Source organism: Ursus maritimus, unplaced genomic scaffold (genome assembly GCF_017311325.1).
Source record: "Ursus maritimus isolate PB19 unplaced genomic scaffold, ASM1731132v1 scaffold_17, whole genome shotgun sequence".
NCBI classification, from domain to species: domain Eukaryota; kingdom Metazoa; phylum Chordata; class Mammalia; order Carnivora; family Ursidae; genus Ursus; species Ursus maritimus.
In genome coordinates, this window is record NW_024424119.1 from 13,541,755 (window position 1) to 13,565,495 (window position 23,741).

A 23,741-nucleotide genomic window follows, 5' to 3' on the forward strand; every position below is an offset into this window, starting at 1 on the left:
TCAAAAAATACTGCTAAGACCAACATCAAATTACTCACTGTCTGTGTTTTCTCCTAGGAATTTTATGGTTTCAGGTCTTATAATAAGGCTTTAATCCATTTTGATTTTATTTTTGTGTATGGTGTCACACAGTGGTCCAGTTTCATTCTTTTGCATGTAGCTGTCCAGTTTTCCCAGCATCATTTATCAAGAGACTATACTTTCCCTATTGTATAGTCTTGTCTTTTTTGTCGAAGATTTCTTGTCCATATAAGTGTGGGTTTATTTCTGAGTCCTCTATTCTGGTCTGTTGATCATGTGTTTTTTTGTGTGCCAGTATCATACTGTTTTGATCTCTACAGCTTTGCAGTTTAATTTGGAATCTGGAAGTGTGATACCTCCCCCCCCCCCCCCCCCCCCCCCCCCCGGCTTTCTTCTTCTTTCTCATGATTACCTTGGCTATTGGAGGTCTTTTGTGGTTCCCTACAAACTTTAGGCTTATTTCTTCTAATTCTGTGAAAAATTCCATTGACATTTTGATAGGGGTTGCACTGAATCCTTAGATTGTTCTGGGTGTTATGGACGTTTTAACAGCATAGAATGTCTTTCCATTTATTTGTGTCTTCTTCAGTTTCTTTCATCAGCGCCTTATTGTTTTCACAGTATAGGTCTTCTCCCTCCTTGGTTAAATTTATTCCTGTGTATTTTTCTTTTTTTGATACAATGGTATATGGGATTGCTTTTTTAAAATTTTATCTTTCTGATAGTTCAGTGTTAGTGTATAGAGACATAACAGATTTCTGTATATTGATTTTTTTTTTTATCCTGCAACTTTACTGAATTCATTTATTCCAATAGTTTTTCAGTGAAGACGTTAGGGGTTTCCATATATAGTATACGTTATCAGCAAGTAGTGACAGTTTTCTTTCTTTCTAATTTGAATGTCTTTTATCTGTTTTTCTTGCCTAATTGCTGTGGCTCTGATTTCCTATACTATGTTGAATAAAAGTAGTGAGAGTGGACACACTTGTCTTTTTCCTGATCTTAGAGGAAAAGCTTTTAGCTTTTACCATTGAGTGTAAGTTTAGGTGTGGGTTTCTCATATATATATATATCCTTTAGTATGTTGAAGTATGTCCCCTCTCTACCCACCTGTTGAGAGTTCTTATCATAAATGATTGTTGAGTTTTGTCAAATGCTTTTTCTGCATCTATTGAGGTGATCATATGATTTTTAGTCTTTGTTCTGTGAAAGTGGTATATCATGTTCATTTGCAGCTGTTGAACCATCCTTGCATCCCTAGAATAAATCCCACTTGATTACGATACACGATCCTTTCAATAAATGATTGAATTTGGTTTGATAATACTTTGTTGAATTTTGCACATGTGTTCATTAGGGGTATTGGCCTGTGGAATTACACAATATTTTAATTTAGAACAATAGTGATGCCTGTGAAAGTCATATTTATAGTGTCTTCCTTTTACTCAATATTTAACAATTTAGAAGGAAGGAAATATGAATAAAAGTGTTAATATACTTGTGTTTTGTAATTTTCTACCCCCACCTCTGGCCCAGTGTTTTCTGAGGTTTAACTAAAAAAAAAGAAAGAAAAAAAAAGCCTAGAAAAACTAAGTTGCAAACCTGTATCCTTTAGTGCTACATACACTGTAATTTGAAACAAAATAAAGTAGAATAGACATTTTTATTACCGGGGCACCTGGGTGGCTCAGTTGGCTAAGCATCTGCCTTCAGCTCAGATCATGATCACAGAATCCCAGACTGAGCCCCAAGTGAGGCTCCCTGCTCAGCAAGGAGTCTGCCCCCCCGCCCCCTGCTCCATTTCTCTTTCTCAAATTAAAAAAAAAAAAAAAAAACTTAAAAAAAAAAAGACATTCTTATTACCTAGGCTAGGGCTGTATCTTTCCTGTATCACTGAGTTTATCAGCTGGCTATGCAGTTCAAATATTATATTAGCTTTTCTTCTCCCCTTTGTTGTTTTTACATTCTTCTATTGGAGATGTTTCGTGGCATTCTGAAAATGGATGCATTCCTTATGCTATGTTAATTGCAGTGGATTTAGTCTTGGTTGAGTTATTTTTAGCCCTTTTTGAATGGTCATCACCAAAAGTCCTTTCCATTACTCTTATCAGCAAAATTAGGAGAAATAATAGTGATTGTGAGGAGACTGGATAGCTGTCAAAGTGAAGCAAGAGCTAACCAGCCCATCTTTAGGAAGGCCAGGAACCCATGTTTCTCGAAGACCTCACCATCAGCTGATGCAGTTCCACTAACCTTTCTTCACTGTGTATGTCTGTGTACTTAGTGCCTCCTTCATTGGTGGTGCCCAGTGATATCTCTCATTTGAATTGAGGACAGGAAGTGTGGACTCCAAGATCTGCTGCTATTAAAAGGCCTGTGACATCTGTGGCCCAGTGTAAAGGCATTTCCTCCTCTTGTATTTTACTTCCTTGCTCCGCATAGGTTCTGATAGGCTGGGTCCCTCCAAAAGTAGTCCCTCAGTCCCCTAACATCAAGAGCAGAGCCTGGGTTTCCACAAAAGCCGAGGTTTATGCAGCAGGAGTTTATTTGCAAGGGTGATGGCAGGAAGCAAGTGGGAAAGGGACGGGAAGTGCGAAATGCTGGAGGTGGGAGAGGCGATCCAAGTATTCCCATGTTGCCCAGTACTACTCACAACCAGTTGCTCGAGGAGTATTATGAAATATGTCTCAGAATCCTCCAGATGGATCCAGGTGAAGGAGGGAAGCATTTATCCATGGGCTTGTCCGTTTGCCAGGCGTCAGTCTGTGGGGGCTTTAACTGTCCTGTCCTCTGGATCTTTCACTGGTCTGGGGCAGAAAGCACGAGTTAGAGTAGCCACATGTATAGGATTTCAAGTGGCATATGAGATGTTTAACACAGTCTTTTATGGAAGGACTTCATGAAGTGCTACTGTTATTTGATTTCCATTAAAAATCAATCACACAATAACTTCTCAGAACTGTAAGCAATTTAAGCTTATCTAGTGTAATCCCCTACTATTCCTTTTCCTTTGTTTTCGTGCCTTGCTCTCCAGCTCATTTCCTTTCACCTTCTATTCTGAACAGGCCAGGCTCCCTTTTCTTGAAGAATGCCATTTTTACTTGGGCCTTCCCACCTTTAAGTTCCATCCACTTAGGGGCCCTTGGGTGGCTCGGTCAATTAAGCAGCCGACTCTTGATTTTGACTCAGTCATGATCTCAAGGTCATGAGATTGAGCCTCGCCTCAGGCTCTGTGCTGGGCAAGGAGCCTGCTTGAGGGTCTCTCTCTCCCTCTGCCCCAACCTCACACATTCTCTGTCTCTTAAAAGAAAAAAGTTACATCCACTTAGCATATTTCTAGTCCTTGTCAGAACTCCAGAATGCTACTTTGTGGCCCTTGCAGTGATAGCTTGTGTGAAAAAGGCTTTCCAGGTAGCCTTAGTATAAAGTCATACTTTCATTTGTCTCTGATCTTCTTGGTAGCCAGGAAATTCAAAATTTAAATGACCTTGCTGCTTTTTTCTTCTCTCTTTTTTTAAATGGATATGCAGAATATGAAATGAAATTGAGGAAAAGATCATGGCAAAGAATGATGTGATGGTATATACAGTAAGTGTATTGGTTTCAAAAATGCATTGATTGTCCTCAAATAGCCGTTGCTTTGTTGTTCTCAACTGTATTTCAAAGCAGTGAGTGGGTATGGGCCCAAAGGCACAAATTAGAAAATATTCCATTAAAACAATTTAATTTTTCTTCTTTTGCTGGTTTGTAAAAATCCGTAAATAAGCACTTGGGAAGAGTTTGCCGTTTACTTTCACTTTTTAAATGGTAAAACTGAGATGTGGATATATTATTTATTTTGTATTTATTTGTGCCATAGTTAATAGCACCTCCAAGATTGTAACTTCTGAGTTTGTCAGACTAGTTTGTTTTCTCCAAGTGTTTTCTTAACACATGGCTCTACCTCACATTTCTTTCTTTCTTTTTTTTTCTTGCTCCTCTTCGATTCATAGATACTTCTGCTCTGTAGTTGTGTCTGTAAAAATTTCAGAATGAAATAATTTTAGTGAAGTGTGCTGGGCCTTTCTTCTTTAGTTCCAGAATATGTTAATGTTTTCTTTATTTAGAAGGCTCAACTAACATTTTATATCTCTTGCAGTTTGCTTATTAGAGCTTGATGTTCACGTCCATTTTTCTTTTTCATTTCATTGATACACTTGGTGAAAAATAATGATTTTCAGTTTCTATGGTTATTGCTTTGCTACATTTAAATATTGTTAATAGATTACTGTAATTTAAAAATAATCTTTGCCTCCCTGGGTATTACTCTTTCTTTTATTAAAATAACATTTGTTTTTTTTATTTTTATCTTTTTAAAGTTTAATTTATTTCAGAGAGAGAGAGAGAGGGTATGCTTGAGCAAGCAGGGGGGAGGGGCAGAGGGGGAGAGAAAGAAGACTTCCCACTGAGGGTGGAGCCCAATGTTGGGCTCGATATCCCCGCCTGGAGATCATAATCTGAGCCTAAACCAAGAGTGGGATGCTTAATTGACTGAGCCTGGGACCCAGGCAGCCCAAAATAATATGATCTATTAAAATTTGTTAAGTGTAGTTCTTTATGTAAGTTACATAGATGAATCATGCCCGTATTAGGTAATTAGACAGTTGACCTACTTTTCAGAAATGAAGGATTCTTTGAGAATTTCAGGTAATTTTTCAGTGTTTTGAAAGACTTGTCTGTTGTGGTAAGGCATTTTCTCTTTATTTTTAATTATTTTTTTAAAGAGATTTTATTTATTTGAGAGAGAGAGGGAGAGAACAAGTTGGGGAGAGGGGTAGAGGGACTGGATCCCCAGGATCATGAGCTGAGCCAAAGACAGACACTTAACCGACTGAGCCTCCCAGGTGCCCATGCATATTCTCTTTAGATTAATTTGGTGCATAGCTTCTGCTCTTGGACCAGATATAACGTTTTGAATTTCTCTGTGATTGCTCTGGAGTCACCATCCTTCCTGCAGTGGAGCAGGCTTGCTGTAAATAACTTTGTACGACAGGTTGATGATTTTTCATGTTGGATATACTCTTCATGGATGCATGTTGGTAAAAAACAATGGCTCTGGGAACTTCTTCAACTCTCTTGTTTTTCTCTTAGGATTTTCCTGTTGAACTGGTCACCATTGGAATAGCTTTATTGCTGCTACAGACTCCGGCAAGTCAGCAGAAGCCAATCCTAAGTCTAGGTAAAGAAAAACACTCTCACAAGAGTGGCGTGTAAATATAACATAAGTGTTGGGAGGAGTCCCTTGAGCTATGTATTATGCTATGCTATAAAGTCCTGTATACTTTGAGTTTTCATTCTAGAATTTTCCTAATTAATCATTCTGAGATAGACCTTTGTTTTTCTTCTCCAACAAGGTGTTTTGTGCAAAGGCTCCACCTACCATAATTTACCTAGTGTCTCCGTTGTCCTAAGAGTGCGGAATGGGACTAAAGAGGCGGGGCGGGGGGTGTAACAATGTGCTATTTCAGAATATGGTAAAAAATCAAGTTGATAGGTCTGGCCGATTGGCAACCAAGTCACAGCTTTAATCTGCAGCTTTTATGTGAATGTTGCGTCTCTACTCGTTGTGACATCTACGTGGTAACGGAGGATCTGTCTAGATTGTGTTGTGTGGTGCCATGAGCTGTTGATACAGCCCCACTCTCATTTTAAAGTGCTTAGGGGGTAAACACTGATTGTGTAGCTCATTGTGAGCATTTTAATTCGCCATGATTTTGAGGGTAAATTGCTTTTCCACTTACAATCTGTCTGGAGAATGGCCTTAGCACGCAGAGGGGCCCTTGGCTTCCCACTCTCTTTTTGTCTGTTGGCCTCGTGCTCATTTGTGCCCTCCTCCTGCGGCTCTTGCTGAGATGCTTTTGCCTTTTTTGTTGATGTTGTTCTGCTAGCAGAACACGGCATCTTCCCAGAGGTATAATTTGCCAGGGCCGGTACTTCTGACAGCCATAGGTTTTTTGTTTTGTTTTTTTTTTTCCCCTCGTTCCTCCATTTGTTAATTTAAATTCAGTTAATTAACATATAATGTATTACTGGTTTCAGAGATAGAGGTCAGTGACTCCTCAGTCTTATAGAACACCCAGGGCTCATTACATCACATGCCCTCCTTAGTGCCCATCACCCCCATTACCCCATCCCCCACTCCCCTCCCCTCCAGCAACCCTCAGTTTGTTTCCTATGATTAAGAGTCTCTTATGGTTTGTCTCCCTCTCTGATTTCATCTTATTTTATTTTTTCCTCCCTTCCCCTATGGTCCTCTGTTTTGTTTCTTAAATTCCACACGAGTGAGATCATATGATAATTGTCGTTCTCTGATTGACTTATTTCGCTTAGTGTAATACCCTCCAGTTCCATCCACTGACAGCCATAGTTGTATTTTCTTTTTTAAACAGCTTTATTAAGGTATAGTTTATTTTACCATAAAGTTTACCATTTTTAAGTGTACAATAAAGTGGCTTTTTTTTTAAATGAATCGACTGAGTTGTGCAATCATCACTACAATCTAGTCGTAGACCATTTCCATCAAGTATGTTATGTTGAAAAGTAGGGAAGATCAGCTATTTCGTATATTGGGAAAGAGCATTCAAATAGGATAACCAAGAAGATATTAATGATTTCAAATTTGACAAATGCACAGCATTAATACAATGTGCTTCTTAATTATTAATACTAGACTTGATTGTAAATAGCAATTTATTAAAATGTCTGGAAGATTTATAATATAGAAGATAGAAATGTGTACCTTTCCTGTTTTATTTCTCTCAGGGACAATTATGGATTAAGACTCATATTTCGATTGGAATGATACAGAAAAGATTTGCATGCCCCCTGTGCAAAGATACATGCACACTCGTGAAGCATTCCATATTTTTAAAACTTAATTGAAAAACCAATATTTAGGCAGAAAAGGTCAGTTAGCAGTGTTAGAGTAACAGGTGTTTGTGCTTCACACCATGTTCAGGTTTGACTTCCAAGTGATGAAAAGAAAATATTGGCAACTCACTGACATGACTTAAGGCTTGTAGACTTTTTTTTGGTGTTGTGGGGAAATCGATGATCGATAATCTAGCGTGGAAGCCCATGAATAACATCTTTTGGTAAATTAGGGTTCATCTAATAATTGGGAAAAACGTATTTCTGCTTTAACTCATTCTGTTAAGGGTGTAAGGGAGATTATACATGTGGCTAAGTTATCGCACATTTGCCTGTGTATTTCCGATGCGTGAGTTGAGTGTCCATGTTTAAAAAAAAATCGTTTATGAATATGGGTTTGATTTTTGCTGGTTATGGACTTTCAGAATTTTCCTGATTTGCTTTTTAGCAATTACAGTGAAGGACATCCCTGCTTCACCTCCTTTACTAATGCATCTCAAAGTAATTCTCACCTGGGTCGATAAGGGAAGCATGCACATTGGTCTTAAAATCCACTGATCAGGAACTCCAGTCTCTTGGCTCTGTTGAGGGTAGTGGAAGGACCTGACAATATAAGGACAAAAGTTGAATTGTATTTTATTTATTTTTAAATTATTTATTTATTTGAGAGAGAGAAATAGAGCATGTGTGTGGGGGAGGTGTAGAAGGGGAAGGGCAGAGGGAGAGGGAGAGAGAATCCCAAGTGGACTCTGCACTGAGCACGGAGCCCGATGTGGGCCTTGATCTCAGGACCCTGAAGTCATGACCTGAGTCGAAACCAAGGGTTGGGCACTCAACCGACTGAGCTACTCAGGCACCCCAGTTGAATTGTATTTTAAAGAAAGTCATATTTACTTAAAGAGCTGGTTTATACTTTACAGTATGTATTTTCTCTGAGTATTCTGAAGTTATCAGGTACAGACATTAACAGCTTATTTTAGATAATAGTTAATTTTTATGTTCCTTTCTAAAATGATAAGATTCATTGTCTTAATGTGTCTGACCCAGTTGTAAAGGGTAAGAAAACTTTTTGCGTATCACTCTTAAACAAAATAGCCTTTCGTGATTGTGGTAGTAATTTTTAAAATGTGAATTGTTTTGATGAATAGCTTTGAAGCTCCTCTCTGTTGCCGAGGGTCAGAAAATCCCAAGGTCATCCCTGGTGCTAGTGATGCCGCTTCTGCAGATACTGTCTTCTACCGCCTTGGAAGACTGTATATCTGTGGAGGAAGAAGGTCCCTCGAGGCAGCAGTTGGCTTTGAACCTTTTGGAAATGGTACAGCAGGAGTCCTACAGAGATGACCACCAAAAGGTAATGAGTTCAGCCTTGTTTCTCTTATTTTTTAAAAATTTTTACTTATTTATTTGACAGAGAGACTGAGAGAACGTGTGGGAAGAAGGGCAGAAGGAGAAGCAGACTCCCTGTGGAGCAGGGAGCCCGATGCGGGACTTGATCCCAGGACCCTGGGATCACGACCTGAGCTGAAGGCAGACGCTTAACCAACTGAGCCACCCAGGCGCCCTTGTTTCTCTTAAAGAAAGGCGAAGTGGTAATGTGGCACTGCTGTTTGTGCAGAGAATCTCACCTCCTGATGAAATCTCTGGTTGGATTTAAGCTCCTGTCCTTGAACTTCAGCATTTTGTCAGGCGGTGGTGTAGCTATTAGTACTTTCTTCTGGACTGTGAGAGGAGAGCACAAAATACGTTTTGGGAATGCTGTGTAATTTTTTCCTCTTTGAGTTTTCTTAAAAAAACTTTTTTAGAGATTTCATTTATTTGCCAGAGAGAGAGGGCATGAGTGCAAGCAGGGAGAGCGGCAGGCAGAGGGAGAAGGAAAAGCTGGCTCCCGATGTGGGGCTTGATCCCAAGACCCCAGGATCATGACCCGAGCTGAAGGCAGACGCTCAGCTGACTGAGCCACCCGGGTGTCCCCCACTTTGAGTTTTCTGACTACATTAGCAGTTAAAGGTCCTGAGCAATCCTGCAGAAAAGGAACTAGTTCTGTTTAACCTAGTGATTCTCCAACACATTTGAGCAAGGAATCCTTTTTTCTTATACTGTTTAATTTATGCACTTATGCAACATGTTGTTACATCTGGGACAATCCAAGGTGGGAAATCTCAAATGCCTGAAAGTTCTGGGACCTGTAAGACCTAAGACGACTTTCTTTCTTTCTTTTTTTTTTTTTTTAGATTTTATTTTAAGATTTTATTTATTTGAGAGGGAGTGAGTGAGCAAGCAGGGGGAGCGGCAGGCAGAGGGAGAGGGAGAAGCAGGCTCCCCGCTGAGCAGGGAGCCCAATGCAGGGCTCCATCCCATAGTCCTGGGATCATGACCTGAGCCGAAGGCAGACGCTCAACCAACTGAGCCACCCAGGCATCCCCAGACTTCATTTTTTAATATGTGGCACCTTGGGCCATTTTCCTTGGCATAATGGCTCTTGATGTCTCCTGTGTGGTCCCCTCCACGGCTGCCTTCAGTAGGAAGACGACAGGTCTGTCACCCTGCATCCCTACTCCCCCCCTGCATCCCTGCTCCCCCCTGCCAGGCAGACCTCAGTCTGAGTTGTCAGTCTCACTGTTTCTGTCAGGAGAATGTAGAAGTATTGTCAACGTCTGGTTTGTGGCTGGGTTCTGGGCCTGCATTGATTGGACATTTTCTCTTTTGGTATTTGAGTTTTGCCTTCAGTAAAATATAGTATTACTTTCCCAGCTATGAATCTGATGGGGATTGAATGAGGATTAAAGAAGTAAAACTGGTGAAGCACCTTATGTCTCCATGGAGAGAGTCATCCTGCAAATGCAGGCGAGAGCCCGTTGTTTCATCTGCAAAAGCAGGGATGCGTCTAACCGTGTGTTGTTAGATGTCCTAGCAGCAAAAATGCAGGCCCTGCCATTCGTGGTTGGAGGGCGCGGCAGAAACTAGCCTATAGGTAAATTGACCGCATTCTACAGCTTCCGAATTCCTAATTGTTTGTCTAAAACCTTCAAACTTGAAGTAGTTAACTGACTTGCATTAAGAGAAGGAAGATCTTGCCTCCGCCCTGAGGACAGAATATGGCCCATATTTTCTAATAGCCTTTTACTTTCCCGTGTGCTTTGCTCCTAGAGAGCAATGATTGGGGTCCGGATGGGCACGGGGCCAGGGCAGGATGTACTGATGTCTACGAGTTCTTCTGTTCTTTGGGCTCCCAGGTGATATTTACTGAGAATCGCTGACTCCGATACACGAGCCGTTGCTTTACTAGTCACTCATGTGTGTGTGAATCTTCCTCATTAGCACTAATAGCTGGACTTTCTCTTCGGCAGCTGGTGAAGAGGGAAGAGGAGGGGATACCATAAGGGCTATAAACTTCTCCTGATGATAACGTGCTGCGTTATGGAGGCTTGGAATAGAGATATGATCACTGTTTTTAAAATCATAAGCTACAGTTTGCTGGCTTTTCTTCTGTGCCTGTGCAGGCCTCTGTATTCCAAGCGGACCTATAAATTTAACAGGATGCAAACTCTCCTGGCCTCTCCCTGAATCTTTGCTTTTGCTCATAACACTCTTTTGTCTCCTTTGCCTGACCTACTCATCCTTCAAGATCCAGCCAAAGGTTCTCAGCCTCCCAGAGTCTGAATTCATGACCCTTTTCTTGGCATCCGGAGGACTTTTCATAGTACTCAGTTGTGTTGTGTCCTAAGTTGGAGGGCTACGTCTGTGTACTTCCAGCTCTGCTGCGAGCTCATTGAGGGGAAGATTCTTGGCCCTTCTCCCACTTTGCCTCTATTTTCGAAGCATGTTGAAACTGGAATTGCAACAGTTGTTAAACTTTTTGTATGTTTTCCACATGAGTGTTTTTCTTTATCTTTGTCACCTGATCATAGATGAGAGCATACAAAATCTTTTAGCCAGTTCTTAATTGAATACTCTGTTTTCCACATAGTTAAATATCTAGGGCGTTATCTATTTAACTTGGCATCCTCAACACCTGCCACATTGTTTACCACGTGATAGTCACTAAATTTCTCTTCACTGAGGCGTGTGTGCTTCTCATAAGGATATGGAAGATCATTTTTCCATCTCCACATATTACAGAAAGACCTTTGTATAAAACCACAGATCTTGTTGCTTTTTATTATTATTTTTAGATGGGTGACTCTGACTTAGCATGTTTGATTTAGAACCAGGGCAGTTCTTAAGCACAGTTCTTCTGGTGAATGAAGACAAGGGTAAATGTTCTGTACCACACAACTCTGTATTCCCTATCCATTTCCGAAGTGTTGATAACCATGAAATTAAACACATTTTAATTTCCAATTCTAAGAAGTAAAAAATGTAAGCTATCAAGACAACCACTCATCTTTTAAAGATTAACATAATCTAATAAGCTTTTAATATTTTTTAGTGGTGTGTGGAAAACAGGATTCCTTCTATTAGACTATTAAATATGATATTTAAAGTCACCTATTTAGGGGTGCCTGGGTGGCACAGCGGTTAAGCGTCTGCCTTCGGCTCAGGGCGTGATCCCGACGTTATGGGATCGAGCCCCACATCAGGCTCCTCCGCTGGGAGCCTGCTTCTTCCTCTCCCACTCCCCTGCTTGTGTTCCCTCTCTCGCTGGCTGTCTCTATCTCTGTCGAATGAATAAATAAAATCTTAAAAAAAAAAAAATGAAGTCACCTATTTGTGTTTTCCTAGGCTAAAAAAAAAAAAAAAAAAAATCAGACACTAGTTGTAAATTCTAACGTGCTTAAAATCTTTGTGCCCCGGCCGCCAGAGAATGTCAGGAGAGAAAGAAAGCATCAGGGTATGAGTCTGGGTCTCGGCCTGAGAGAGACCTCGTGCTGATAATTTGAAGAATGAAAAACTTAATACAAAGAATTATTAACTAGTAAATGGTCTCCGATTTCTAAAAGTTATGGAAGAGGCTCTAAGGAATATTGCATTAATAAACGTAAGGAGCAGCTACCACTTCTAGGACTGGAAGGATTACTGAAGGAAGGAATGGAGAGTGTCTCCCCACTCAAGACGGAGATCAGACCTTGTAGAAAGAACGTGGCTGTGGAGTGCTGGACGGTAATGTTCTCTGCGGTGCCTCAGGCCAGAGGTCTGTAGGAAGCCACTGCCTGGGGGTGTGAATGGGGTGGCCTGGGTCCTCCACAGGAAGACACCTGCTGGGGTCTCCTGCATGCCCCTGGCAGACATGGTAGGAGAAATCCCTGAATAATATTCCACTGCATAGATATGCACCACATTTTATTTTTCCATTCATCTGCTGATGAACTTTTGGGTGGTTTTCACTTTTTGGCTATTAGGAATAGTGCCATTATGAACCTTCCCATACAAGTTTTTATGTGGACATGGTTTCATTTCTCTTGGGTAGATACCTAGGAGCGGAATTGTTAGATCCTACGATAACTCTCTTGGAGGAACTGCCAGACTATTTTCCAAAGGGGCTATGCCATTTTACATTCCCGCCAGCCCACCAGCTGTGTGTGAAGACTCCAGTGTGTCCACATCCCTGCCAACACTTTGTCATTGCCTGTGTTTTTGCTTCTAGCGGGTGTGAAGTGCCTTTTCATTAGGGTTTTGATTTGCATTTCCCTGACGACTTCTTAGAATACTCGCTTGACAGGTGAAGAACCGGAGGCTAGAGAGGTTAAGTTGCCCAAATTCCACAGGTAGTGAAGGACACAGCTGAGATTCAGATTTTGACTGTTTAACTATAGAGCCTACGTCTTACTGCCTCCAGTTTGAGGTGGTGTTTTTTCTTTTGGCGCCGTAATTTGTCATCTTTGTGCTGAACTTGCAAGTAAATAGAACAGTTGCAGATTTACAGGTGAACACTAAGTCGTAATGCATTAAAATAAACTGGCTCTTAAAAGCTTTTAGTTGGAAGTTTAAAGGAGTTCGTAAGTCTTAGCTCTCGTACTTGTGCCATCATCTTCTGAATAACATGGATACTGAGGACAGTGCAGGTTGTCCTTTGGTGATAAGCAGCCCTGCCAAACCTCTCCACTCGACTTGATTCTTCATAGGGATGTAGAGCAGAAAGAGCCTCTTGAGGCTTTGTCTAGTCCAATCTTCTGCTCTGGTCAGTGATTAAATCCCTTCTAACAAAAATCTGTCCTCCTTTCAAGGGCCTCCAGGTTTGAGTTCGCACACTCCCTCTCCTGATCAAATGCTGGCTCCACTTTAATTAAGCCTATTTTAGTCACTATTACAGATGAGTGTTATTATGTTTTAAGATTTAGGTATTCGAGAGAGTGCATGCGAGAGCAAGACTGCAGAAGGTGGGGGGAGAGGGAGATGGAGAGGAAAAGAATCCCAAGAAGACTCCCTGCTGAGCATGGAGCCTTACTCGGGGCTTGATCCCGGGACCCTGAGACCATGACCCGAACTGAAATCCAGAGTCGGACACTTAACCGGCTGAGCCACCCAGGGTGCCACAGATGAGTGTTATTCTTTAAAGTTAATGAAAATCTGTATTGTTCACTGAACTCACAATATCTTTCTCAGATCCCTTTAGGCAAAGAAGTACTATCAGATATCTGTCTTATTGTTAATACTTAAGAGACTTAAACATTTTTATTATGTGCTTTTTAGAAAAAAGATTCTCAACTAATATCTGTAAAAGATGTTTTACAACCATTTAATATTCATTTAAATGTTATTTTTTTTATGGTTTCTTCTCTCTTGTATTTTTCTACTGAGATGTAACTCACCTAACATAAACCTCTTTTATTTTTAAACACCTGCTTTCTCCTCTAAATCACAGAGCCTGCCAGCACTTTCACAGGCCCTCCCCCAGTCTGTGGGGCCAGGATTTGGTAGCTGGTGCTTAGAGAAAGCCCTGGGTCGCATCCTTGCCCTGGGATTTTGCCAGCGGCAGCTGTCACTCACTGGGACAGAGAGACTGTTCTGGGATGTCTCATTCAACACAGTGCTTTTCTCCTGCTGTTCTGACCTTAGGCAAACAGACAAAAAACAGAGCCTAAACATCAACATAATACTTCAAGTAAAACAGGATTACTTTTCTGTTTCAGTATGTTTATTCTTATCCGTCTGGGTAATGTTGCCGCTTTTGACTCAATTTATGGTTGATGGTGATTTCCAATTACTTTCTTTTATACTCCTATCCACCAGTTTTATTTTTCTCTCCTAAAGATGACAGAGATCATATTTCTCTGTGTTTTGCAACTTTGGAGACTGTGCTAGGTGCTTTATTGTGTCATTATCTACCTCAATAATCTTGGCAGGAAGGTAGTCATTACTTCCATTTTACGAATGAGCAAGGTGAGTCTCAGAGATTATGTCATAGCCTCTAGCCGGCATGGCTGTACTAACGTCCTGGTCTTTCACATCTCATGTTCGATGCTCTTTGTCCTTTGTCCAAAGAACTTGACTCTGGTCTTCAGTGAATTTCATCTTTGGGTCGTGGAAGTATTTTTAGAGATAAAGAGCTATAATAAATGTAAATATTTAATTTTAAAATTTTATTATTAAAAAATAACACATTAAAGTGGTTCAAAAATTATTAAATAGTATACAATGAGAAGTTTCCTTCTCACCCTTGATTCTGGTTGCCCAGTTCCCACCCTTTCAAATAGAAAATGAATAGTGGCTGTTAATTTCTTCTGTATTTGTCTCATAACTTTCTTTGCATATATAAGCAAATGCAAATACATAGTCCCCATCCCCTTTAAAAAACTAATTGGTAGCATTCCAGGCACACTGTCTGCATCTTGTATTTTCATGAGAGCTCTTTTTATATCAATAAAGATAGCTTCCTCATTTGTTTTTACACTGGGATTTGCCTTCAAATAGTATCTCTACTCTAAAGCATTTACTCGAGACAATTGAATACCTATATCCTCACAAAAACTTTTATAGGACTATTCTTGGCAGCATTATTCATAATAACCAAAAAGAGGAAACAACCCAATGTCCATTAATTGATGGAATGGTAAAATGTGGTATATCCATTCAATGGAGTATTACTTGCCAATGAAAAGAAATGAAGTATTGATATAAACCATAGCCTGGATGAATCTTGAAAACCTGTGTGAAAGGAGCCAGTCACCAGGAAGCACATCTTTTGTGGTTCCTATTCTGTGAAATAGCCAGAATAGAAACAAAGTAGATTAATTAGTGGTCGCCAGAGGGCAGCGTTGGGGGAATGAGGAGTGACTGTTAATGAGTATGGGGTTTCCCTTTGGGGTGATGAATATAGCCACGGCAGTGGTTCTACCTCTCCATGAATTACTAAAGGTCACTGAGTTGTAAACTTTAAAAGGATGAGTTTTATGGTATGTGAATTATATCTCAATAAATGTGTTATTTAAAAAATTTCAAAGGTGCCTGGCTGGCTCAGTTGATAGAACGTGCAACTGGGTCTCAAGGTCATGAGTTCAAGCCCCACGCTGGGTGTGGGGCCTACTTAAAAAAAATTTTTTTTTAATAAAGCTTAACTTTTTTTTTTTTAAAGATTTTATGTATTTGACAGAGAGAACAAGCAGGGGGCACAACAGGCAGAGGGAGAGGGAGAAGCAGACTCCCTGCTAAACAGGGAGCCCAGTGCGGGACTTGATCCCAGGACCCTGAGATCATGACCTGAGCTGAAGGCAGATGCTTAACCAACTGAGCCATCCAGGTGCCCCTATAAAGCTTTATTTTTACTTCCCATCCTTTTAGTTGTTATCTGTATCCATATAAGACAGTGTCTCATAACAGGTCAGTTATAATCTAGAGATTTCTAATTTGTCTCATCACACTCTGAATCAATTGAATCTTTTTATTAGCAGGCAGTATTTAATGCTTCTTTAACGTCTGTGGCTTCTCCTAAGCCACATGGGCACACTGCTCACCTTGGCAGAGTTCTGTCTATTCTCTGTCCCTGACGGCACTACTTTTATTTCTGTGAGGAGTCATTTCTCAGGTTGACTTAAGCATAACCTCTTCTTTGGGTATCATTTCAATTTAGAGCTGTCAGGCTATTTCTTATTGCAGAAGTTATTCACAGTTATTAATTCCCAGGTTCCAGCTGAACCAACGCTGTTCCTGTCAACATACTGTCTGTTACAAAAATGAATTGTCCTCAGTCCAAGTCTGCCACCTGCCCAGGGTTGTCTCTTACTGGAGCTGGAGCTGGGCAAAGACAGTGACATTTTTTTTTTCCCTTAAATCTTCCCTCCCCTGGGGTGTCTGGGTGGCACTGTCGGTTGAGCCTGTGCTCTTGATTTTGGCTTGGGTCATGATCTTGGGGTCTTGGCATTGTGCCCTGTGTTGGGTTCCACACTCAGTGCAGAGTCTGCTTGTCCACCCCCTCACCCCCTGTGCATGCACTCTCAAATAAATAAATAAATAAATAAATAAAATCTTCAAAAAAAAATCTTCCCTCTCACTGGTGAATGAATACTTTCTTGGTGATAATAGGTTCCCCCCCCAAACTCCATTGCCTTTGGATCTTGTATATTGATCCTCCCCCCCCCCCCAGTAACTAGGACCGATTGGTAAATAGGAGGAAATGTTGAAATCAGGTGTTCTAGGGTTCCGTCTGTTTTCTTTTTGTGTAATCCTATCAGCTCAGATACGTGCTAAGGAGCTTTTGGCAGGAATCGAAAATTCTGTATTTTGTGGGAAGGATTGATTTCTCACAATGAAGTATAAAAAAATAAATGAATCTATCTCTGGCCAATACACTTGCCTCATTTACTCATGCCTCTTTTTGTTGGTTTTCCAGCTTTCCTACAAGCTCACGTTCCCCATAACCAGCATGTATGGGTCAATATTTACAGCCTGGAGGGTCCTGGAAGTAATGAGAGAAGAGTCTGCGGCCAGTGACTGGCTGTTTTCCGTAGAGTCCTTGCTCCCTATCACCACAGTGATCCCTGCGCATGTTTTCCTTTTGCTGGCTCACCTCCTTGTTGAAGATCAAGGGCAAAATCTTCGCCAGATACTGAAGGTCACTACGTTATTAGCCCAAGCAGATTCCTCTCAGGTAAAGTAAGAAAATAAAGCAACAGTTAGCAGGGGCAAGGCTTAACTTTTGGAATTGAGATTATTCTTAGCTTGTGGAGGATTTCGATCAAAGGCTTAAATTACGGGTTGGTTCTTTTTGGGGGGTGGGGGGCTATTTTTATCTTCTCAATTTGTTGTGTTTTTGGTCCTTACTCTGAGTTAATGAATACTTGATGCAAACGTTTCTTTAATGAAAGCACATGTCACAGGGAAATCTGCACACGATGCTCTTCTGGTTTTCTGGTTTATTGGTAGATTTGCTCATTTGTAACACTTTTGTTAACTCTGGCGGCCTGTTCCAAGGTGAATATCCTTTAGTTCTAATACTGATCTTTTATTTATTTTTTCAAAAAGATTTCATTTGTTTCTTAGAGAGCAAGCACAGAAGTTGGCGGGGAGGGGCAGAGGGAGAAGCAGACTCCTCGCTGAGCAGGGAGCCCCATGCGGGGTTCAGTCGCAGGAGCCTGGGATCATGACCTGAGCTGAAGGCAGATGCTTAACCGACTGAGCCACCCAGGCGCCCCTAATATTGATCTTTTAAAGTGGATGTAGATTAATTAATTTAGGATAAAGATGCTTATGCACTAGGCATTAATCTCTTTGACTTTGGGCAATTCGATCCTTTCTTCATTCAGTCATTTAATAAACTAAAAAACACTGGGTCCTTGCTATGTATGGTAATGAACATGCTGGGCTGTGGGGGTAAACAATTATTCTTCCTATCTCCACAGAACTTGGAGTGTAATAAGCAGTCAGACATTAATAAGACTCCTCTTCCCCCTTTAAACTAACCATATATTTGGTAAAGTGGTCTAATTTTTCCCCAGTGGATAGACTGAAGGGAAGGGTTTCCTAATCAGATAGGTATGGTATGTGCTTATGCTTCTTGCCAAACATGGTGACGAAAAAGTTCATCTCGTTACGGAAAACTTGTGTTCCTACAGGAAATAATTTAGTTGTAGAGGTGGGAGAAATATGTGTATATAAGATGTGAAGTTAATGTATTTGGGTTCTTTTTATCCCCAACTTGTCATGCTCATTCCTCTTAGTCAAGTAAACAACTACTGATCACAAGAGGTTCCTTCTTAAACGAAAAAAACAAAAACAAAAACAAAAAAAAACAAAAAAAACCCCAAAAGGTTCCTTCTGACTAGACCTCTTGTGGTCTGATTCTCCAAGTGGATCTGTAATGTTCTCAAAGTACCTTGTGTCATATATGGTGTAGGCATAATGTGCATCATTTCACTTCGCTTCCCACTTTATTCCTTCCCTCCCCTCCCTTCTCCTCCCCTCCTGTAATAATTTGGCTTCTAATAAATGTTTTCTTTCAGTGTGGACACCTTATAGGATAATATCTTTATAATAGGTAATACATAGGTAATGCCTGGAGATTATCTAAAGAAGTGCCGTAGTAAGTTACCTGACCTGTGTATGCTGCTGACGTAAAACATATTACATCAAATTATGTGTTGATACTCAGGAAATGCATTGGTCTTTGAAATTCTAGGGTGATACTTTTGGTTATAAGTAACAGAGACACATCTGTCTTAAATAGCTTTTATTAGCTCCGGAATTTAGAACAAGCGTGGCCTAGACAGTATATTCACTGTATAGTTTCTTTGTTTCCTCTGTGAATTGGCTGGCAGCCCAAAGCCTTATAACCTTATATTCCATCCAAAAGGAAGAAGGATGTAGAGGTATTTGGATTGACCTTGTTGGGTCCTGTGCCCACACTGAATCAACCATTATGGCAGGATAATGGGACACTTTAATGCACTTTAATTGGCCATCGTGGGTAGGATGGAAGTGGGTGAAGTGTCAGCCCTGTCTGTGCCGCCAGGATCATGTGGATTGAGGGTGAGGGTGGGATGATTCACCAAAGGAAAAATAGTTTCCTGGCAGTACGAGTGGGAATATGCTAAATAGGCAAAAAATGTCGCAGAGGACTTTGCAGCATTCTGGGAACCCCGCAGTGGTGCAAGTGCATTGCAGGTGTGCCAAGAACATCTCCCCTCTGAGCTCTCAGGCAGCCAGAGAGTTGTCCAAGCTCAGGGTGCTTGGCTGGTCACCTCTGGCCACCTGGTGTTTCAGATATTTACCCCACTCTCCTTAGAAACTTGATTTTCATGTGGACGATGAAACGCAAGAGGTTGGGAAGTACTAGAGTGACCATCAGGTTGATTTATTTATTCAATAATGTTTAAGAAGCAGTGGAAGAAATCGAAGTCAGTATGTTATACTTCTGTTGATTATTTCTTGGATAGTTTTGAAAGAGATGAGAGTGTCCTTGTGCTGTTAACATGAGTAGTAGGGTGAAATGCGTAAAGGGTTACTCAAATTCATGCATAAGCAAAGGCAGTATCATTAATAAGAACTTAGAAGTGGAGTTTTTGTAAAAAAGACAAAAGTATCCTTGAACTAGGAGATACTGTGTTTTGTTGTTGCTTTTGTTTTTTTTAAGATTTATTCATTTATTTGAGAGAAAGAGCGCAGGGGAAGGGGCAGAGAGAGAGAATCTCAAGCAGACTCCCTGCTGAGCACAGAGCCTGACACAGGGCTCAGTCCTACAGCCCCGAGATCATGACCGCAGTCGAAATCAGGAGTCCAACACAACCTCCTGAGCCACACGTGTGCCCTTGGGAGAGATTGTTACTTTCCTCACTTCTTATGAAGTGACCATTTCATATCCTTTCACTGGACCTTAGTTATAGGCAAAGTAGCCAGAAGGAAAGGATTGAATCTTTGGAAAAAGCCAATTTTCCAATTGTGAGTAGATAGGTGAAATAGACTCCGTTGAAATGAGTTATGATTGTAATCTGTTACTGGCGGGTTGTTTCTATTTCATTAAGTTGACAAGTCTGCTGTCCTTTCTCACCTTATAGAAAGAAGCTCTATTACGTTTAAGCAATCTTTGGCTCAGATTCATGGGCAGTCAACACTAAGGTTGATTGATTGATTGATTGATATGAGAGAAAGAGAGAGAGAGAGAGAATGAACAGAGGGGCAGTGAGAAGGAGAAGCAGGCTCCCCGCTGGGTGGAGAGCCCGTCGCCAGGCTCGATCCCACGACCCTGAGATCGTGGCCTGAGCTGAAGGCAGATGCTTAACCGACTGAGCCACCCAGGCGCCCATCATGGCAGTTGATGCTAAACAGAAGTCTCGGACTACGAATAAGCAGAAGCTAAGTAAATAAGTAGGTGAGACTAGGAATTTCGAGGCTGTCTTCCACCTCTGTTTTGGTGGTCACTTAACCTGTATAGTGGAATTTGTTGGCCTTCAGTATGCTTACTAAGGATTGAGTTTGTGTGTCAACCATGATTTACTGAAAGAATCCTATACTGTAAGATCTTGTGAGAAAAAGTATTTGAAAAATTTAAAGGAGGTGAAGTATGTTTTGGTATCCTTGTTACTATTATTCTAAGGTATTAATTGAAATTATGTTTAGTGCTGATTAATGGTAGTACCAGTCAATATCAACTAGTAATGTTATATTAGTGGAAAAGGGCTTTTTAAAAAACTGTGATTGTGTTACTTCTTACCTGTCCTGCAGTTTGATGGATCCTCTTCCTCCGTGAGTTTTTATCCTTCATCTCTCACCTGGTTCCTGTGGGGCTGCATTTTCCATGTGGTCTGATAGCTTTAGGGCCGTGGAAGACTGATGCAGTTACGAAGTCTGAAGGGAACTTGGCTTTGTGAGTACCATTTTAGAGTTAACTAGATGCAGATGATAATGTTAAAATAACCAGATAATTAACTAAAGCCACAGCAATAAATTGACACTTGGAAAAAATAGGAAACTTTTGACCCCCTATCTAGGAACGCCATCAGTAGTTACTAATGATCCTGATAGTTTTCTTACCCGGACATCGTGAGTTTGAGTTTGCAAAGGACTCAAGCTCGGGTCAGGTAGCGTTCAGGAAAAGTTAGGCTCCTTTTACATTCTTGGGGGGAATGTCTTCTAGTGTTCTGGGGAGAGATCCAAGAGCGAGCATCCTGTGTAAATTCCCATGGAAGTCTTGAAAGTTTTAAACACATCGATTGAGTTTAGAGAGGGTTTTTCATATCATAGCCTGTGCTTATAATAAATGAGAGTGCCATCTATTTCCTAAATTAGTGTTTTTTCTGGAAATAAATTTGATAGATTGGTGTGCTTTTTTGGTTATGTTTATATAGTAGTTCCTGCCTTTCTGATACTGAGTAATGTTATTTTCCTTCATTTTGATGGAAGTCATTCAGACTGCCTTCGGAGATGCTTGAAGGGGAATTGAAGCACATGGTTTCATGGCTCATGTACAGTAATGTCCAATTGGGCTTATTCTTTCCTCTTCAGAGAGCTGTTTCCTACCTGTGCGAATTGCTCAGGACTTGGTTTCATCAGGTGTGAAATCAGTGGTAGTGAATGTAAACACGGACTCTACTAAGTTAATTAAGGGATAATGTGGACTCCAGGCCTAAATGAGGACATTTTCTGAACTTTATGGATTTTTCATCATTTTTTTCCCCCCTAAGTAGTCTACACACCCAGTGTGGAGCCCAACATGGGGCTTGAACTCATGAACCTGTAATCAAGACCTGAGCTGAGATCAAGAGTCAGGTGTGTAAACGACTGAGCTACCCAGGCACCCTTACATGTTTTTATTTATTTTTTTTAAAGATTTTATTTATTTATTTATTTATTTATTTATTTATTTGAGAGAGCGAGAGAGAGCGAGCGAGTGAGCGAGAGAGAGCAAGTGAGCAGGTCGAAGGGGCAGAGGGAGAGGGAGAAACAGACTCCCTGCTGAGTTGGAAGCCCAATGCAGGACTCAGTCCCAGGACCCTGGGATCATGACCTGAGCCGAAGGCAGGCGCTTAACCAACTGAGCCACCCAGGTGCCCCCACCCCTACGGCTTTTTAAAAAAGACAAATCAAATCATATTTTGAACCCTGAGCCAATGACGGGAGAACTTGTATATAACATGACTGTGGACTGTTTGGAAATGTCTCAAACTGACAGAACTTCCTTAAGGAGAGGTTAATAACTCTTAATCAACAAGCCAGCTTCAGGTAAACTCCGTATGTTTACTCGGGACTCCCCTAACCAAACCCCCAAGATGTTTTCCGGACCCCTGGGCCCTGTGAGAAGAAAAGGCTGTTACAAAGTTCTTAAAACCTTCCCTATCTATTAGCTTAGCTATATTATATTAACCATATTATAAACTAATTACTATAGTATTATAATTTATTATATTATGTATTTAACAGATTATATATAAGGTATATAATTATAATTATTTATGATATTGGATATGTTATAACTATAGTTTCCCTATAGTTGTTGGAAGTGAGACACTCCATCTGATCCTGGAGAATAACAGAGGTGTTGAAGGAAGCTGTTTTGCACATTGTAGTATGTTTATACAAAAGCCTTATTGGAATTATTAGGTGCTTAGTAGTAGGTCTTCTAAATATATGTAGGAAGAACATCTGACAAAAGATTATAGTCTCTTTTGGAAATCAGGGATCCTTGTTAGTGGTTTTAAAACCTGAGAAAATGTGTTTTCTTCCAATCTTTCTATGTATAGTACGAGTTTATGGCAAGATTACATAGGTATCGGCATTGAACATTAACCATAAAGGTTAGTAATTTTTGGGTAGGCTGAGATGTTTTAAAATGAAATCTTATAGCTTAGTATCTGAACTTCAATGGAATAACTCTAAATACTCCGTGTAACGTTCATCAGTTTCTTTTTGACTGTCTGATAGAATATGCCATGGGGGAAAGTTTATGAACTTTGGCTTCAGAGAAGTACACATTCCTCCCTTAAAATCCACCATCATTGAAGAGCTTAACAAATTAAGTTTTGCGAAGCTCACTGTGTCTGTCAAACCCTTGATACTTGCTTACTTTTCTCTTATTTGGAAGTGGGGAGAGAGAGATGGGTTTTTTCGGTTGTTGTTTGTTCATTTATTTATTTTTTACTTGCAGTTTACAACTTTCCAGTCTCTTATTTCCCTTTTACGTTTTGGTTAAGTCTAGTTAAAGGTCTTGCTTAGTGGGAACAATTGCATTCTTTGAGAATTTAATTTTATCCTTTGTAATGTTTTCAGGGCTTAATTTTTCCCATTTGTAAACGTGTACACACTTCTGAGCCATTTGAAATCAGTTACGTAGCTACGTTCATGGCCCATGACTTGCTGGTCTTTCAAAAGTCATATATTATCACATAGTAAAAAAGCCGACTTTCAGGGCAGAATCCTGTGATAGTTCTACTCTGGGTCATAAGCCATATTTTAACATGGAAAATGAATAGGAAATGTGTGAAATTTAATGGTCTGTAAGTTACTGCTGTGAGAAAAGGAGAGAATATATTCTATAAAAGAACTTGCACAAAGAGTCTTTGGACACTTTGCACTCTGTTCTATTGTCACTGAGTTCTATGAATTGCTACCCCCTGAAGTCAGTCTGCTTTCTGTGTTCTTCACACCAGCAAAAAGAAGCCAGAATGTACAGTACTTTTAATAAAGAGCTTTACAGATAAGAAGTGCTGTACTACTATTCCCTCGTAGCCGTAGCATCGATTATGCCTAGAGCAAAATTGGGCTGAGCCTGTCAACATGAAACAATTAGACAAAGAGAAACACAGACCGAAATTGAAGGTCAGGTGTCTATTCCGTTCGGTGGTAATATGCTCATTTCTTCTTTGTAAACCCCACACAGATACCTGTAGAATAAACATGTTTTTAACTGGCATTTGAATCCTTTACTGTTTTTATTTCTTTTTTGC

General features: G+C 40.4%; 1 protein-coding gene, 1 non-coding gene and 1 pseudogene across 2 annotated transcripts in view; all 3 read left to right on the forward strand.

Moving 5' to 3' along the window:
• The window catches only part of FOCAD (focadhesin), a 272,312-nt gene that overhangs the window by 59,680 nt on the left and 188,891 nt on the right, over positions 1-23,741 (forward strand). Inside the window, exons 8-10 of the mRNA XM_008689800.2 lie at positions 5,152-5,239; positions 8,079-8,281; positions 16,697-16,954. Coding sequence (XP_008688022.1) covers positions 5,152-5,239; positions 8,079-8,281; positions 16,697-16,954 — 549 coding nt within the window. The remainder of the gene's footprint in view (positions 1-5,151; positions 5,240-8,078; positions 8,282-16,696; positions 16,955-23,741) is intronic.
• LOC121103186 lies at positions 6,831-6,929 on the forward strand (annotated as a pseudogene).
• Positions 13,739-13,867, forward strand: LOC121103151. The gene has a single exon (XR_005835310.1). It is a non-coding gene; the product is annotated as a small nucleolar RNA SNORA30/SNORA37 family (small nucleolar RNA).